Source organism: Saimiri boliviensis, chromosome 1, assembly GCF_048565385.1.
Source record: "Saimiri boliviensis isolate mSaiBol1 chromosome 1, mSaiBol1.pri, whole genome shotgun sequence".
In the NCBI taxonomy this organism is placed as follows: domain Eukaryota; kingdom Metazoa; phylum Chordata; class Mammalia; order Primates; family Cebidae; genus Saimiri; species Saimiri boliviensis.
In genome coordinates, this window is record NC_133449.1 from 67,134,619 (window position 1) to 67,152,950 (window position 18,332).

The 18,332-nt window shown below is 46.4% G+C and overlaps 1 protein-coding gene and 1 long non-coding RNA gene across 2 annotated transcripts; both read left to right on the forward strand.

The window, feature by feature from the left end:
* The first annotated feature begins 6,433 nt into the window (after positions 1–6,433).
* CD207 (CD207 molecule) lies at positions 6,434–11,766 on the forward strand. The gene is made up of 6 exons (XM_003922641.3): positions 6,434–6,525; positions 6,625–6,741; positions 8,226–8,600; positions 9,193–9,344; positions 10,375–10,493; positions 10,987–11,766. Exons 1-6 carry the CDS (start codon positions 6,453–6,455, stop codon positions 11,135–11,137), a joined length of 987 nt encoding a protein of 328 aa, XP_003922690.1. The 5' UTR covers positions 6,434–6,452; the 3' UTR covers positions 11,138–11,766.
* A 2,425-nt stretch (positions 11,767–14,191) lies between these two features.
* Positions 14,192–17,153, forward strand: LOC141580793 (uncharacterized). The gene is made up of 3 exons (XR_012513128.1): positions 14,192–14,510; positions 14,779–15,015; positions 16,387–17,153. It is a non-coding gene; the product is annotated as an uncharacterized LOC141580793 (long non-coding RNA).
* Positions 17,154–18,332: the final 1,179 nt, after the last annotated feature.

The following is an 18,332-nucleotide window of genomic DNA, read 5'->3' on the forward strand; positions in this document are numbered from 1 at the left end:
TGAGGCCTGCAAGCCAGGTGTGACCAGCTGTGATCTCTCATTTCAGAGTTATTCTCCCTTCCTCCCTCTCTTCTCCCTGTTCCCACTCCACAGTTTGGTATTCACTCTAGTTTCCTCCATGACTTGACAGAGGGACTTGGATGACTACTCCATGGAGATGACTCTTGGCACTGCTGGAGCATTTCAAACAATCCCGGTCTCTTTTCCAGTCTTGTTGAAAAAATCCATGGTCCTCCGACCATAGTACCAACCAGAGAAAGGGAAAAAGTGGCCAAGCTGTTTTCTTCCTCTATCCTTATCCAGAGAAAGTGTTAGAACTCCAGGAGCACAGGAAGAGGAGAAATTTTAAAAATGAGGCAGACTTCCCATTCTCATCACCATGGTAATTTTTTGGTCACTAGGTCTGGCCAGAGTTCCTCTTATGTTTGTAGAAGAGGGGCATCACCAGAGTGTCCAGGAGAACTGCCCACCTTCCTAACTAGAGTGTGGCCAAGGCAACTGCCTGCTGCTCCATCTTTTCTCCTGCCAGGCCAAGTGCCAGATAGAGCATCCAGAGGTTTGCACAGGAGAGGTGCTCAGAAAATGCCTGCAGATGAGCATTCGCACGGGAAGATGGCTCATGACTCCCTCCCTCTCCACGAAGTGGGAAATGAAACTTCTGATGGTTTGGGGCTTTTATATCTACCTCCTCTGAAACCCTGGAGGGCCCATAGCCCAGGATTCCATGCACAAGGGGATTGCTCACCTTCCTCATGCTGAATCAGCCTTGTGCCTAGCAATATTCTCCTTACCCAAGCCTCATTTCCATCATTTGGAGTAAATTCTCCCTGCCCCAGCCCCTTCCTATGTCATGGGCCCAGCCTGCTGAGGCTTCCTTATCCTTTCCTGGGACCACTGAGAGGGCCTCTGGGGCTCTATAAAGAGTAACTCAAGCCACAAACCATCAGAGAAAACCCAACTTCCTGACTGAAGGGAAAGGGACCAGACACTCCCAAGGCACATTGTGTGCTGGCTTTTTTCCCTCAAATGCCACAGGAGGAGACCAGGACCCCTGCAAGGCTCCTTCTACCAGGGTCTTGAGTAATTTGGATTCTTCTCTATCCCCAGGCCTAGAAATAGGACAGGCTATGGATGAAGGGCCAGCAGAGATGACTCTGGAATTAGGCTGGGTCCTGAGCATGAGAGCCCAGAAGTGGAACTTTTAATCATGTCTAAGTCCTGATGGAACCAAGGCTCTGCAACCAGATGAGCAGCCCGAAGACAGCAGGAATCTTTATGGACGATCAGAGGCAGGCAGTGAGGTGGAGCCAGGCCCTCAGGTTCCGGACTATCGAATGTCAAAATTTAGAGCAGACAGCAGGCCTGGAAGTTACAGACAATCTGGGTAAGGAAGGGATGAGACAGAACAAATGAGACACCATCTTTGTTACCCAATTTCCTTCCCAGAGCTTCCCAGTGTGAGGTCCTCTCTGGGTTCCCTCATCCAGTCCAAGAAGTGGCTCCAGCCTGAGGCCCAGTTAGCTGGAGAGAGAGCAGTGAGGGCCTATCACTACAATGAGCTGCACATAAGCACAGGCTGAGCTCACAGCCACTGTCCTCCCACATATCAAGGGCAGCAGGAGCCCCCGAAATTATAGGTAGGTATTTCCTTGGCCCTGCTAACATAACCTCTAACCCTTGTCCCTGATAAAGCCTGTCATCCAGCTCCACTGGCTCAGCCTCAGCAGGCCCAGGACAGCACTCTAGTCCTGCGGCCAGAGCTTTTGTTCCTTCCTGGTTATGGTGTAAGTCACACTTCCCCTTGTGCTTTTGCTTTGAAGACGAATGAGAACTTCTGGAGATCGTGGAAGGTAGCAGCAGTTTCTAGAAGGCAGATCCCAGGGCAGACTGTGTAGATGTCAGAGTGGCATGAGCAGCTATCAAATCTCCCAGTCACTTACCATTCACCCATGCATTCATGCATCCTCCATCCATCCATTCATTCATTCACCCATCCTCCAATTATCTGGACCAACTTCCTTCTTTTTTCCTTCCCTCCCTTCCTCTTTCCTACATTCCCAGAAATATTTGTCTAGAGCCTGCCATGTGCCAAATTTCTCAGATTTGGTAGACTTCTTCAAAGCATGAGAAGCCACCCAGGAGAAAATTTAGTCCTTCATTGAGCCCCAGATCACCTCCTCTGTGCCCTGATCTTCTTGCACCTATGGAACTCTCTATTTCGGGATACAAGGAAGGGAGAGGAGGTAGGGACAGAGAGATAAGAGAGAGAAACTGAATGATTCCTAGTCTGCGTTGCTGAGCGTCCCTACTTTGTTTGAAAAGGTCACGTGCTGCAGGAAGCAGGAAGGAGAATCCAAGTCTTAGGTTTACATTTTGAATCTTCAAGTTACATATTACAAAGGGATATTGTATCAACCAAGATGCATTAATAAGGAGAAGCAGAATATTCTATTGCAATGGTCACCTAGTGGGTCTCCCCGCTACCAGGCTTCCCACCCCCAGTCTGTGCTTCTCACCACGATCAGAGTAATGTTTCCACAATGTCCCTGTCCTTGTCTCTCTCCTGCCTGAAGTTCTTCATTGGCCTCATGTCATCCATAAGCCAGACGTCAAGCTCCTTGACATGATCAGAAGGATCTTCATGATGAGACCTCAGGTGCCTCTTCCACTCCATGTGCGTCCCCTTCCTGTTGGAATGTATATTTTACATTCCAGCAATATTGCAACTATTTACAGTTTGCCAAGCCCTCCATGCTATCTTCTGCTCCATTCTTTGGAATATGCTTATCTTTCTACTGGAGTTATTTTTTTAAACTTCTTATCCTTCTACTGGAGTTTTATTCATATCCTTCTACTAGAGTTTATTCTTCTACTGGAGTTTATTTATTTTTTCCCATTACTCCATTTCCTATGCTTCTTTGAACTGGGCGTGTTTGTCTCTTGTGCTCACCACCTTGCAATTTATTTGCTCATGTCTGTCTTTCCTACCAGACTGTGAGCTGCTTGGTGCAAGGGCTGTGAGTTCTTCACCACCGTGGCCCTCTGCCTGGGAGAGCATCAGTACTTAGAAGGCACTCAGTCTGTGTTTGCGGGATGAGTGAGTGGGTGGATGGATGAGGAGAGTCTTACAAGAGAAATGGGGTATTTATCCAAGATGGCTGATCACTAGCAGCTCGGGATTGTAGCTGCCAGTGAAAGCGCAAAGAAGGAGAGGACGCCACACCTTCACATGAATTCTTGTTGCTCACACACTAGATTCCCAGCGGAGGAGCCCCACGGGTCACCAGCGCGACTCTTGTGACCAGCGAGGCGGTTTTGCCGGCGTCTTGGAGCATTGGTTCTTGGTGCAGAGTCAGAAAAGCACCATCAATCTTAAGGCTGCTGATTTAGTCGGCGCAGTGGGTTGCTCAGATTTCGGCGCTGAGAATCAATAAGTTGGACGTTCACTCAGAAACCCAATTACAAAGACGGTAAATACAAAGACCACAGATGGATAAATTTATAGCGAAGGGAAGAAAACAGCCAAAAAAGGCTGAGAACACCCAAGATCAGAACGCCTCTCCCTCAGCGGGGGATCATAGTTCCTCATCAGCAACAGAACAAGGCTTGATGGAGAACGAGTGTGTTCCAATTACAGAAGCAGGCTTCAAAATATGGATAATAAGAAACTTCTGTGAATTAAAAGAACTTGTTTTAACCCAATCCAAAGAAACTAAGAACTTTGAAAAAAGATTTGACGAAATGTTAACAAGAATACACAATTTAGAGAGGAATATAAGTGAATTGATGGAGCTGAAAAACGCAATACGAGAACTTCGTGAAGTATGCACAAGTTTTAACAGCCGAATTGATCAAGCAGGAGAAAGGATATCAGAGGTCGAAGACCAACTCAATGAAATAAAACAAGAAGACAAGATTAGAGAAAAAGGGATAAAAAGGAACGAGCAAAGTCTCCAAGAAATATGAGACTATGTGAAAAGACCTAATCTACGCTTGATAGGTGTACCTGAATGTGACGAAGAGAATGAATCCAAGCTGGAAAATACGCTTCAGGACATTATTCAGGAAAATTTTCCCAACCTAGTAAGGCAGGATAATATTCAACTTCAGGTAATACAGAGAACACCACAGAGATATTCCTCAAGAAGAGCAACTCCAAGGCACATAATCATCAGATTCCCCAGGGTTGAAATGAAGGAGAAAATACTAAGGGCAGCCAGAGAGAAAGGTCAGGTTACCCACAAAGGGAAGCCTATCAGACTTACAGCAGATCTCTCAGCAGAAACCCTACAAGCCAGAAGAGAGTGGGGACCAATATTTAACATCCTTAAAGAAAAGAACTTTCAACCCAGAATTTCACATCCAGCCAAACTAAGCTTCACAAGTGAAGGAAAAATAAAGTTTTTTGTGAATAAGCAGGCACTCAGAGATTTCATCACCACCAGGCCTGCTTTACAAGAGCTTCTGAAAGAACCATTACACATAGAAAGGAACAAACAGTATCAGCCTTTCTAAAAAAAATACCAAAAAGAGCATCAATATAATGAAGAATTTACATCAACTAATGGGCAAAATAGCCAGCTAATATTAAATGGCAGTATTAAACTCACATATATTATTATTAATTCTAAATTTAAATTGACTAAATCCCCCAATCCGAAGACAGACAGACAATTTGAATAAAAAACTAAAACCCATCGGTATGCTGCATCCAGACCCATCTCACATTCAAGGATACACAAAGACTCAAAACAAGGGATGGAGAAGGATTTACCAACCAAACAGAGAGCTAAAATAAATAAATAAAAAGCAGAAGTTACAATTAAGCAACAAAGATCAAAAGAAGCAAAGAAGGACATTATATAATGATAAAAGGATCAATGCAACAACAAGAAGAGCTAAAGATCCTAAATATATACGCACCCAATACAGGAATACACAGACATACAAGACTTACAAAGAGACTTAGACTCCCACATAATAATAGTGGGCGACTTCAACATTAATATTAGACAGATCAATGAGACAGAAAATTAACAACGATATCCAGGACTTGAACTCAGATCTGGAATAAGTAAATGTAATTAACATTTATAGAACTCTCCACTTTAAATATACAAAATATACACTCTTATCAGTACCACATCATATCAACTTAGAAGTTTAAACGAAATGTTGGTTGGCTCCTTGTTTGTTATTCTCTTCCCTCATTTTCTTTTATATCTCCATTATTAAGGACAATTATAGGCATACCCATATTTAGATTGCATTCTAGCCCGGGCAATAAAGCAATACCCCCATTCTCTTTCCCTCTTCCTCTTTCTCTTTCTTCCTCTTCTTTATTCTTTTTCTTATAAAAAAAATTTAAAAAAAAATAAATAAATAAAACTGTATTTATGTATGTAATTCCTTCATTCAAATTAAGTCTCTGGCCATGTGTTCAAATTTTAAAATGTACACTGTTAGGAGAAAATTCACACACACACACACACACACACACACACACACACACACACTTTTTCCACTGTTTCTTTTCAAAAGAAGAAAAAGCATCTGAGGAATTTTTTTTTTTTTTTTTTTTTTTTGACAGAGTCTCACTCCGTCACCAGGCGCCAGACTGGAGTGCAGTGGCGCGACCTCGGCTCACTGCAACCTCCGCCTCCCGGATTCAAGCAATTCTCCTGCCTTAGCCTCCCAAATAGCTGGGACTACAGGCTTGCGCCACCACGCCCAGCTAATTTTTTTGTATTTTTAGTAGAGATGGGGTTTCACCATGTTGGCCAGGATGGTCTGGATCTCTTGACCTCGTGATCCGCCTGCCTCGGCCTCCCAAAGTGCTGGGATTACAGGTGTGAGCTACCGTGCCCGGCCTTGGGGAAAATTTTGATTGTATTTTGTGTTTCTTATTAGTTGGTGCAATTAGTTGATTTGTATTAGAAAACTTCTAAGCTGCCACATTAAAGGGTTTGGTTAGTCAAGGGCTAATCAATCATATGACTCAATCTCCTAGTGACAGCTCTACATATTCCAAGAAAGTTGCCACTTCCACATAATTCCTACTTTAAGCTCTCAACTTTTAGAAGACAGCACCCTCTGTCAAACATCTGGCCTAAAAGATACAAAGTCATTGAAGCCATATCTTTAAAGGAATAAAACATAGTAATAATAATAAAAAAAAAAGAGAGAGAGAGAAATGGGAGAGCTTTGGGACAAGATGGTTAATGTATCTATGCAACAGACCCCCAGAGAAGACAACAAGTGGCCTCTTCCTGAAAGCTCAGACTTCTGAAGAGGGGATTAAGTCAGACGAGGTACCTAGTCAGGAATAGGGAAGTTGGGATAATGTGGTGACCTGCCGTGGGACTCACTTCCTGTTTCCTCCAGATAAGAGTCCTTGGAGGGGCAGGCAGCCAGAAGCACCTGTGCTGCCAGGGTAAGGGTGAGTGCTCAGGATGACTGCAGAGAGGGAGGTCCCTGATGCACACTTCACTGTGGACAAACAGAACATCTCCCTCTGGCCCCGAGGCAAGCAACAGTCACTGCTCGGAACCTGCTCCGAGTTCCATGTGCAAGCCTACCCTTTGCTGCTCCTTCAACATTTTCTTCTTCTTCTTCTTCCAACAGAGCCTCCTCCGAAGTCCGGTCCGTCTCTGGTCCCGGGGAAAACATCCACAGTCTGTGCTGCATTAATCTGCCTGACACTGGTCCTGGTCGCCTCTGTCTTGCTGCAGGCTGTCCTTTGTAAGTCCTCATGTTTCAGCGTCTGGGCTTAGCCCCTCTCTGTGGGCCACCCGGCTCCCTCCAGATCCAGACCACTTCCCTGCTTTCCAGGTTTCTCCTGGCTGTGGCTTTTTCATTTGTCTCCTTTCTCCTCTTTCCACATGCAGTAATGGGTGTGCCATCCCCAGAAAGGTCAGCTGCTGCTCTTTCCCTCCTTCCATCCAATTCTGGGAGATTATTGGGATCAGTATTTGCACATTGGTGCTCAAGGATACATTCTTTTGTTCTCAGGAAACATTCATTCAGTTTTTCATCCTGTGCTATTTTCTCCATGCCCTCAGCAGATCTCCCACCCATCTGAGCTCTGCTCCTTGGATTTGGAGTCTTGTGGACAGCCCCTGACAGTGCAGTGTCTCCTGACCCTGTGAAGGACTGAGCCTCCCGTGTCATGGGCCCCAACCGACTGCATGGAGAGCCTGGCCAACAAGCCAGCAGATCTCCATGACTCGGTCCCCTCATCAGGATCCGTTCACGCTCTCTTCATTCTCCTGTCCCTGCGAAGATCACATCTGGGGAGCTCTCCTATTCATTTGGTGTTGCATGGTTTATCTTTCTTCCTCTTCTGGCTCTGCCAGGCTTCATGGCCTTTGCTGCTGGCAGAGCCTTCTTCCTCCTGCCAGGGCACCAGGAAGCAGAACAAGGGAACCTGAGAAGCTGTTGTGTTTTGTGTCCCTCTGTGGCCTCGGGACATCTTTGGTCTCACACTTGTAGGCTCTGGGCAGAGTCCCTTGGCCCCATTCTAGACCCCTGGCCTCTACCATGGCATTTTCCACAGGACTCACTTTTGAGCCTCTTGGTTTGTCTTTGATCCTCTCTCTGGTACCCAGGCCTGAGACTTGAGCAGAATGTGAAAGTGGATGGGACAAGGGAAGAGGAGAAACAGTTTTGTAATCTTCATTTCCATGTTCTCCAGAGAAGAAGCCACTTCCAGATTAGTGGCTGGCTCTTCCTGTGGTCACAGAGGGACCCATGGACAGATGTAGGGGAGTGGTGCTGTCCTAGCAGACAGCCACTGCAGGGGTTTCTGAAAGCAGAGGGTTTGCAACCAAGGGGAGGGGTCCGGGGGAATCAAGTTCTGGGAAGAGTGATGGGGTTCATGGAGGGCACCCCTTTATCAAATGCTCTCTGAACACTCAGAGAAAATTCAGGACTGGGTTCTAACCCCTGCTTCTGCTTGCCTGTGAAATCTCATGAAAAACCTGTGTTTTATCAATCTTCCCATTGTCTGTATCTACCTGTGTTCCTGGCACATGGTAGGTGCCCATTGCATGTTTGTTTTATGTTAATGAATGATTGGAGGGTTGGGGTGGTCAGTTGGACTGTCTTGGTTCCTTGGGAAGCTTCAGCCTGTTCCTTCCCTTCCTTTCCTTTGATCAACCTGACAACACCCTCACTCCTGTCCCTAAGGCTCCCCTCAGCTGACCTCCTGACTTTCTCAATTCCAGATCCCCGGTTTATGGGCACCATATCAGATGTAAAGACCAATGTCCAGTTGCTGAAAGGTCGTGTGGACAACATCAGCACCCTGGATTCTGAAATTAAAAAGAATGGTGACGGCATGGAGGCAGCTGGCGCTCAGATCCAGATGGTGAATGTGAGCCTGGGTTTTGTGCGTTCTCAGTTCCTGAAGTTAAAAACCAGTGTGGAGAAGGCCAACGCCCAGATCCAGATCTTAACGAGAAGTTGGGAGGATGTCGGTACCTTAAACGCCCAAATCCCAGAGTTAAAAAGAGACCTAGAGAAAGCCAGTGCTTTAAATACAAAGATCCGGGAACTCCAGGGCAGTTTGGAGAATATGAGCAAGTTGCTCAAACGACAAAGTAAGTGACTCAGAAAATTACATTGAAACTGACCAGCGGCCCATGGGACCCTTACCTGTTCCAGTCCTGAGACTATGGGGCTGGTGGGGTGGGGAGAAGAGGCGGGCAAGAGAGGGGCAGCCATGGGCTAGAAAGTTGAGGAGAGAAGTCTTGGGGTTGGGGAGGACTTAGGGGCTGTTAGGAAAAGAGACCAGGGTCCAGCTGGAGCTCCCACACCAAAGTGCAGAATGTAAAAGCATTAGGAGATGTCCACCCTGGCCCATACCTGGTCATTTCCCATCAAGTTCCTTTCTAGAGTCCAGGGACGCAGCCACTTGTCATGGCCAATGGAGAGTTGCTTCCCCTTCATGGGAAAGACATCCTTTGTCCATCCTTTCACATTCCAACCTCTCCAGTCCCAGAGACTCTGTTAGTCTCTGTCTGACTTTCAGGATTTGAAAGAGTGTCTCCAGTCCCCTACACAAGGACCCAAGGACACCAGAGCACAGCTCCATTTGCTGCTGTCTCTGAGACGTCATTCAATCGCCCCCACCAAGCCAGCACCCCAAGAAAACAAGAATACCAGCGTTCACTTTTAGCTCTTGTTCTCTAGAGGACATTCTACAGGTGGTTTCTCAAGGCTGGAATTTCTTCAAGGAGAACTTCTATTACTTTTCTCGCATCCCAAAGACCTGGTATAGCGCCCAGCAGTTCTGTATGTCCAGGAATTCACACCTGACCTCAGTGACCTCAGAGAGTGAGCAGGTGAGTGCTGTGCCTAGGGGATCTGGGAAGGGGGCATATAAGCATTGGGCCAGGGAGGATGGACAAGATTATGCTGGGCTAATAAAAATCCCCAAATATTGATGACCTAATGAAGAAGCATTATTTCTTACATACCATGTCTAATAAGGACTGGCAAGGGGGTTCTGCTCACTGTGGCTACTCAAGGACCCATGCCGAAGGAGACTTCATCTTAACATGTTTCCACAATTGCTGGGGCAGGAAAAGGGAACTTGATGTATTGTGCAAAGCTTCTGCCCAGATTTAACATACCTCATTTTTACTTACATTTCACTGGCCAAAAGTAAGTTATGCAGTACTCCTGGATTCAAAGAAGGCAGAGAGGTGCTACTTTCCACCCAGAAAAAAAGAGATATTCATGAACAGCATTAATGAATCCGCATGACTCAAGAAGTCTCCTGCCTGGTGAGGCAGAAATTGCACGGGCCCTTTTCATCTGGCAGTGGGATAGCAGAGCAGGTCAGAGCCTGGGCTCTGGAGTAGTTCTAGAGCCCTAACCTTGCTAACCAGTCCTAGCAGCTTGGGTGGAATACACAACTTCACTGGGCAAACTTCATTGGCCCTCACTTGATAAAACATGCATGGTGCTGGCACCTGCCTCAGAGAGGAACGGAGTGAATACATACGGAGGACTCAGCACAGTGCCTTATGAGGACTCAGAGCTTGCTAAATTCAGGTGTTATCATCTGAACCATTCTCTTGGGGTCCATGCTCTGGAGTTCAGCTGAGGCCTTCTTGTGCTTCAGCACCTGCTTCCTCAGTGGCAGAAAGGCTTGGGTCCTGAGCTTCTTAGCTGCAGGGCAGAGACATATCATAATCTGGAAGATGAAATCTGAGCCCTGGGCAGGGCAAGAAGAGGCTTGAGAGAGGCCAGTGTGTGCAGCACATCTGTGGGTCAGGGCTGTCACTGAGCACAGGTGACGAACACCCAGAGACAGATGATCAAGCTCTGAGTGTGACCACACCTCTGCTTACCCTGTCTTTCCTATAGGAGTTTCTGTATAAGACAGCAGGGGGACGCATCTACTGGATTGGCCTGACTAAAGCAGGAATGGAAGGGGAGTGGTACTGGGTGGATGACACGCCTTTCAACAAGGTCCAAAGTGAGAGGTAAGGCTCTGGACCCCTCCCTGCCAGCCTGAGTTTCCCCGGCCATGGCCTGGGAAAGAAGGGAGTGGAGGTGATGCTCCCCATGAGACAGGGTTTCTGATTCTTCTCTGTCCTAGGGTGACAGGAGCATTGGAACCAAGATCTAGTGCAACCCTGTCACTAACTGACTTTGGGACCTGGGCCTTCCACGCCCTCTGGGGTTTGGCAGCAAGGCCTTCTACCTGGCCAGCTTCAGCAGGGATCATGTCATGAGTCTAGGTCTTCACATTGTAGGTTTGTATAGGGACTTGAGAGTGGTGGACTGGGCTTGGGGTGTGAGTGAAAGCTTAGAGGTCGAAGTCTCACCAGTCCCTTTCCTCTTAGGCTTGGGTGCAGACATTTGCTGCCATTCCCTAGGACTAAACCTGGGATTGAGTTAACTCATTTCTTCACTGGAAATAAGTTCTTCATTTTCCAACTTTGTAAATCCATCTTTTTTTCCACCACTTGGTAGGTTCTGGATTCCAGGTGAGCCCAACAATTATGGAAACAATGAACACTGTGCCAATTTAAAGGTATCCTCGCTTCAGTCCTGGAATGATGCCTCATGTGACCAAACATTTCATTTCATCTGTAAGCGACCCTACATCCCGTCAGAACCATGACAGGACAGGCTCCCAAGCTCACTCTTGGAGTTCCAGCGCTTGTCAAGCATGAGGAAATGCCTCTTTCTTCCCCAGACTCTGGGATGACTTTGAACCTCAATTTTTCTTGCTTTGAAATTGTCCCACAGTGGCATTCTGGAGTCCGTCTGTCCTGGCTGGAATTTTTCCAACCCCATGGAGGCAGCTGGAATGGAAAGGAGGATTAAAGTGGTTAAAGTCGGAGGGGTGGGTGGAGAGGATTTAGAACTTCCAGTTGCTCTGCTGCTGTGACATCTTTGAGCCTCACAGAGCCCCAAAGACCTAACCCTGAGTTCCTGCCTCTCACCTGATGTGCCCTTGCTCTGGCCCCCTAGCTGGCTAGTTCCCTACCATCTGGACCAGCTGCACTCCACTCAGTTTCCTACTTAATAGGTTTCATTTCTCTGCCAGCCTGGGAAGCTATTCAAACAAGCCAGTCACATCCTCTCACAGGAAACCGGGGTACCTCATGCTTTTGTTACTGCAAGGCTGCCTCCCACAGCCCTGTTGGTTCACTCTGCTCCTGAGGGTGACCCCGTGTGGCCCTGCGTGGCTTGTGATATCTTTCCTCACTGGACTCTATTTTGACTAGTAAACTGCTGTCAATCTCATCTGCCCAGTGTCAAATGCGTGTTTTTGGCCATCTTGTCCTATTTAGAGCAGGGGATCTCTCCCTAGCCAATGGAGGAACTGGGGGGGTGACAAGAACAAGGCTGGCCAGGGATCTCTGGTTTGTTTTGGCCAAGCAATGAGCTGGGAAAATCAGACCATTTCTCTGGGAAAGAATTTGGACCAGGAAGCAACAAGGGGATGAAGCTGTTAACAGAAGGAAGTTGAGCTGGAAGGCCCTGAGTTAGAGAAAGGCTGGAGGGGCCATCATGGGGCACTGGAAGAAACTAGCAATGAGCAGAAGCTAAGAGGCCGAAGAAAGATGTGAATTAGGTTGGGCTCAGTGGCTCACGCCTGCAATCCCAGCGCTTTGGGAGGCCAAGGTGGGTGGATCACCTGAGGCCAGGAGTTTGGGACCAGCCTTGCCGACATGATGAAACCCCCATCTCTACTAAAAATAAGAAAATTAGCTGGGCGTGGTGGTGGGTGCCTGTTATTCTAGCTACTTGGGAGGCTGAGGGAGAAGAATCTCTTTAACCTGGGAGGCAGAGGTTGCAGTGAGCCGAGATTGCACCATTGCATTCCAGCTGGCTGATAGAGCGAAATTCCATCTCAAAAAAAGAGAAGTGACTACAGAGGATTTAGCTGACAGAGAAAAGAGAACAACTCAGAGGAGTAGTAATGGGGGTCCTGGAGGGCAGGCCGAGGGGCTCCGGCTGCTCACGTTCCCAGTGCTGCCTCAGATCCTCCCAGCCCTTCTGATCCTCCTGGGTTCTGTGCATGTCTCTTACAAGATCTGTGCCCCTGACCCCACTCATTGCTTTCTCTAGAAACTGAAAGAGCCTGAGTCAGTGAGGATGTGTCTTTATCTGGAGGCTGTGCCTCAGCCTGTATCCGGCAAGTGCAGCATTGCCTTGGCTTCCTCCTTTGAGGAAGCTGGACACCTGTCGCTTTGCTTTGTCATGTGCCCTTGGCTCCCTCCCCGACTATATGCATGTCTTGCTTCTCCAGGGAGGTTGCTACGTGGGCACCTGCACTTCTGCTGGCAGTGCGGCCTCGCCCAGGAAGCCCCACCATTGGTAGTGCTCTAGTCCTGTCTCAAGCAGGTCTCAAGCATTACTGATACCCGGGCAGCTCCTCGGGTCACTGACCCCACAGTGTTTCTTGTGAAATTCTGGGAATTTTCCCACTGTCAGGTGAAAAGTTGGGAGCCAGGGACAGGTGAGAACTTTTTCTCAATCGACTTGAGTATTTTATTGCATTAGGTTTTTTTTTTTCCTTTTTTTTTTTTTGAGAAGGAGTCTTGCTCTGTTGCCCAGGCTGGAGTGCAGTGGCGTGATCTCAGCTCACTGTAACCTCTTCCTCCTGGGTTCAAGAAGTTCTCCTGTCTCAATCTCCTGAGTAGCTGGGACTACAGGCACCTGCCACCATGCCCTGCTAATTTTTATATTTTTAGTAGAGATAGGGTTTCTCCATGTTGGCCAGGTTGGTCTCAAACTCCTGACCTCAGGTGATCCACCCACCTTTGCCTCCCAAAGTCCTGGGATTACAGGCATGAGCTATCACACTGGCCAATTTTTTTTTTTTTTTTTTTTCTGATTTGACAGGCTAACAATGCTTGACTTGCCCTCCTTCTATGTTGCAATAAAATACTCTTGAAAAAATTTATCCTTTTGTGTTTAAATATAAAAGAAGAAAAAAAATAATTGACTCACCCCTACTGACCAACTAGTCCTAATGCTTGTGAACATGTGCTACTATATTTTCTTTCTCTGTTTTTATGCTTTATTGATCCGTCTATCACTTCATTCTCTCTTTCTTTGTCCTTCTTTCTCACTTTTTTCCTCTCTCTTCTCTTTTTCTCATTTTATATGAGCTGTGCTTTCTTTGTTTTAATTTTCCCAGTGCTTTGGAAGATAAACCATGATTTGGGTGGGGTGTGTATGTGTGTGTAGTTGTCTAGTTGTCTACCACTTTCCCTTTTCCTTTTTCTTGGGGGGGCAGGGATGGAGTTTCACTTTTGTTGCATAGGCTGGAGTGCAATGGTGTGATCTTGGCTCACTGCAACCTTTGCCGCCTAGGTTCAAGCGATTCTCCTGCCTCAGCCTCCCGAGTAGCTGGGGTTACAGGCACGCACCATCAAGCTTGACTAATTTTGTATTTTTAGTAGACACAGGGTTTCTCCATGTTGGTCAGGCTGGTCTCAAACTCCCGACCTCAGGTGATCTGCCTGCCTCGGCCTCCCAAAGTGCTGGGATGACAGGTGTGAGCCACCACGCCTACCACACTTGCCCTTTCTCTTACAAAGCACCCTGGCTTCTGGGATTATGGGCATTATTCTTGGCATTGTTGCCCCGGTTGGGGCTGGGCCCTGGGTGTGGGGGGCTGCTTTGGCTATCTTGGCAACCCCACCTGGCCAGGGCTCCAGACAGCCACCATCAGGGCGGTGCATTGCCTCCATCAGAGGTTTCAGGCCCTCCTTTCTTCCTGTCTCTCTGTTCCCACCCCAGATCTCCAGGAGCCTCCCTTCCTATCTGTTCCAAGGCAACTTCCTTTTTTTTCGGTCTCAGAATGAACCTGTTTTTTGGGAGAAAAAACAGAGGTTACCCAACTTATGATAAACTCAGTGTGTTTTCAAATAGGAAATTTTTATTGTTCTCTAGGAGCCTAAACAAAAGGATTTCCTAAGGCTTCCTGGGGAAGAGGCATATCAGCTGAGCCTGGAAAGATGAGCAGAGTTTTGGCGGTGAGTAGTGGATCGGGCACAGACGAGGAAAGAGAGAGGAAACAGGAAATGCAGAGGAAGAATGTGGTAGGCCTGAGGCACCGAGAGAAGTCCAGTCTAGCTGGAGTGTGGTGTGAGGTGAAGCAGGGGGCAGGCAGCTCTTGGGGGGCCTTCAAAGCCACAGGAGGGGTTTTGGATTTTATTTGAAGAACAAGGAGAAATCACTTGTTTTCAGTGACACGAAGGCAGATGAGTGACATGATCCCAATTGTTCTGTTTTTTTACTTAGTGTTGAAGAAGCATGACAAATGATTTATTACATTTGAAAGCTTAAATGCTTCCAGGAATAACAAGATCTACAGAAATGCAGCAGAACGACGCCACTGGAAAACATTTGTCACACTTCTGCGGCTCTTCCTTCATACTGAGCAGCTTCTCGTTTTACGTATCTTCCTGCATTTTGAACTCACCTTCTCAAGTTAGAAGCAGAACTGGCATTTACAGCCTTCCTTGCAGAAAAGTGCAGGTGTGAGGCTAGGTGCTTCGGGAGGCCCTTCAGGAGGCCAGGACAGGAGGATCGCTTAAGGCCAGGAGTTGAAGACCAGCTTGGTCAACCCAGTAGGACCCTGTCTCCACAAAAAATACAAGAAAATTAGCTGGGTGTGGTAGTGCAGACTTGTAGTCCTAGCTACTCAGGAGGCTGAGGCGGGAGGATTGCTAGGGTTCAAGAGGCTGAGGCTGCAGTGAGCCATGATCACACCACTGCATGCTAGCCTCGGCGATAGAGCAAGACCCTGTGTGTTTTTTTTTTTTTTTAAGTGCAGTCATGTGACCCAGGGACCACCAGTTGGATTCAACCATGTGAGACATTTCATTTGTCCTGGTGGTTGTTTAGAGCTCAGACTAGATTTAGTGCTGTCATTCCCAGAAGCAGATCAGTGTTCTTGAAGCATTCCTTCTGCTAGCATAGACTCTAAAGCTTGAGTCTTGTTTTCTGAGAGTCTGTAATTATTACCTTATGTCTTTTTAAAATTTTGATTTTTCTGAGACAGGGTCTCCCTCTGTCACCCAGGTTGGAATGCAGTGGCACAATCGTAGCTCACTGTAGCCTTGAACTCCTGAGTTCGAGCAGTCCTCCCACCTCAGCCTCCTGAGTACCTGGAACCTCAGGTGCGTGCCACCATGGCCAGCTATTTTTTTAAATTTTTATTTTTTGTAGAGATGAGTTCTTGCTATGTTGCCCAGGCTGGTCTCGACCTCCTGAGCTCAGATGATCCTCCTGCCTCACTTTCCCAAAGTGCTGGGATTACAGGTGTGAGTTGCCATACCCAGCCATCCCTAATATCTTTTTAAAAATACCTTTTAAGGCTGGGCTCAGTGGCTCATGCCTGTAGTCTCAGCACTTTGGGAGGCTGAGGCAGGAGAATCACTTGATTCCAGGAGTTTGAGGCCAGCCCGGGCAACATAGGGAGACCCTGTCTCTACAAAAAGAAATGCAAAACTTGGCTGTGTGTGGTGGTGTGTGCCTGTAGTCCCAGCAACTCAAGAGGCTGAGGTGTGAGAACTGCTTAAACCAAGGAGGTCACGGCTACAGTGAGCTGTGATCATGCCACTGTACTCCAGCCTGGGTGATAGAGTGAGACCTTATCTCAAAAAAACTCAAAAAACAAAAAACAAAAAAACCCCCTTTATACTATAGAATAGTTTTAGCTTTACAGAAAAATTGTGATGATAATACAGAGAGTTTCTATATACCCACCCTTTCTCATTTTCCCTGTTGTTAGCTTCTTATATTAGTATGGTACATTTGTCACAATTAATTAACCAGTATTTAACTGAAGTCCATACTTTATTCAGATTTCCTTGATTTTCCCCTAACATCCTTTTTCTCTCCTAGGATCCCATTCAGAATGCAACATTATATTAGGTCTTCATGTCTCCTTGGGATCCTCTTGGCTCTGACATTTTCTCAGACTTTCCTTGTTTTTGATGACCTTGACAGTTTTGAGGAGCACTTGTCAGGTACTTTGTAGATTGCCCCTTAAGTGGAATTTGCCTGATGTTTTTCTCATGATTAGACTGGGGTACGGAATTTCAGGAGGAAGACCTTGGAGACAAAGGGCCATTCTCATCACATTCTATCAAGGGTACATACTATCAATATAATTCTTTACTGTTGGTGTTGACCTTGATCTCCAGGCTGGGGTAGTGTTTGTCAAGTTCATGGACTCCTGAGTTACTCTTTTCTCCCTTTTCCCTTACTGAACTTTTTGGAAGGAAGTCACTATATGCAGCTCACACTTAGAGAGTAGGAAGTTACATTCTATCTTTCTCAGAATGGAATATTTACAGAAAATATTTGGACATTTTCTGCACTAGAGATTTATCTATTTGTTTACTTATTCAGGCATTCATTTATATCAGTATGGATTCAGAGATATTTCTCTTACACTTTGGATTATAATCCAGTGCTACTTTATTTGTTTTTTTTGCTCAAATTACTCTGGCTTTGGCCATTGGGAGCTCTTTCATAGGTCCCTGTGTCATTTTAACATACCTCCATCATTTTTTTTTTTTTTTTTTGGTAGCAAAACATCTTGTTACTTTCTGGTACTACAAGATGCTCTAGGCTCATCTTGTGTATTTCCCGGCCCAGTTCTAGAGTCAGCCATTTCTCCAAGGAGCCTCAATTTCCTTTTTTTGGAGAATGGTGTTAGAAACCAAAACCTGGGTTCTACATGTGGCTGTTGTTATTAGAATGTCATTGTTTATTCCAGCTAAGTAATATTTGTGTGTGCACCTATTTTTAAAAAAAGATTATTATGCTTGCAACATGGTGACAGGGTAAGATGAGAGGCAGGGAGAGCAGCTAGGAGATGGCTGTTATAAGGAGGTGATGAATTGTTGTTGTATTTTGTGGGATGTAAAATCAGGACACTTGGTACTGCTGAATATAGGCACTCACCTCATGCCAAGAAACTGTCCCTACTAAAAAATAAAATAAGCCACCTCTCTCCCTTTCCTGGCTCTGGCTCCCTCTGGTTTGGCTTTAGTGCCAGGTAGACTCTTTCTTTCTTTTTTTTTTCTTTCTTCCTCTCTCTCTCTCTGTCTTTCTTTCTTTCTCTTTTTCTTTCTTTCTTTCTCTCTTTCTTTCTCTTTCTCTCCCTTCCTTCCTTCCTTCCTTTCTTTTTCTTTCCTTTCTTTCTTTCTTTCTTTCTTTCTTCTTTCCTTCTTTCTTTCTTCTTTCTCTCTCTCTTTCTTTCAACCAGGTCTTGCTCTCTGTCACCCAGGCTGGAGTGCCCTGGTGCAATCTCAGCTCGCTGCAACGCCCGCCTCCTAGATTTGAACAATTCTCCTGCCTCAGCCTCCCAAGTAGCCAAGATTACAGGTATCCACCACCACATCCGGCTAATTTTTGTGTTTTTAGTGGAGATGGGATTTCACCATCTTGACCAGGCTGGTCTTGAACTCCTAACCTCAGATGATCCACCTGCCTCACCTTCCAAAGTGCTGAGATTCCAGGCATGAGCCACCACTCCTGGCCTAGTGTAGTATTTCCATATAATTTCCGCACATCCTTCTGTATCCTACAATTTAGTCGTGAGGCCCTGAGTGGCTGGTCATTCTGCCTTCTCCTTTGACCTGCAAATACCTGCTGCACCATCCTGGATCCTCTTTTTCCTGACTCTTTTTACTTAAGAGGTTCTGGAGCTAGAATTAAAGGTCAGCCATAGTCAAAAGGGTGTTTTCTACTCAAAGCTGAGACCCCTTTCTAGGTGGCCAGTCCCAGCCCTAGCCCCAGAGAAAAAGACAGGTGTTTGGGGTTATGCTGGATTTGCCAGA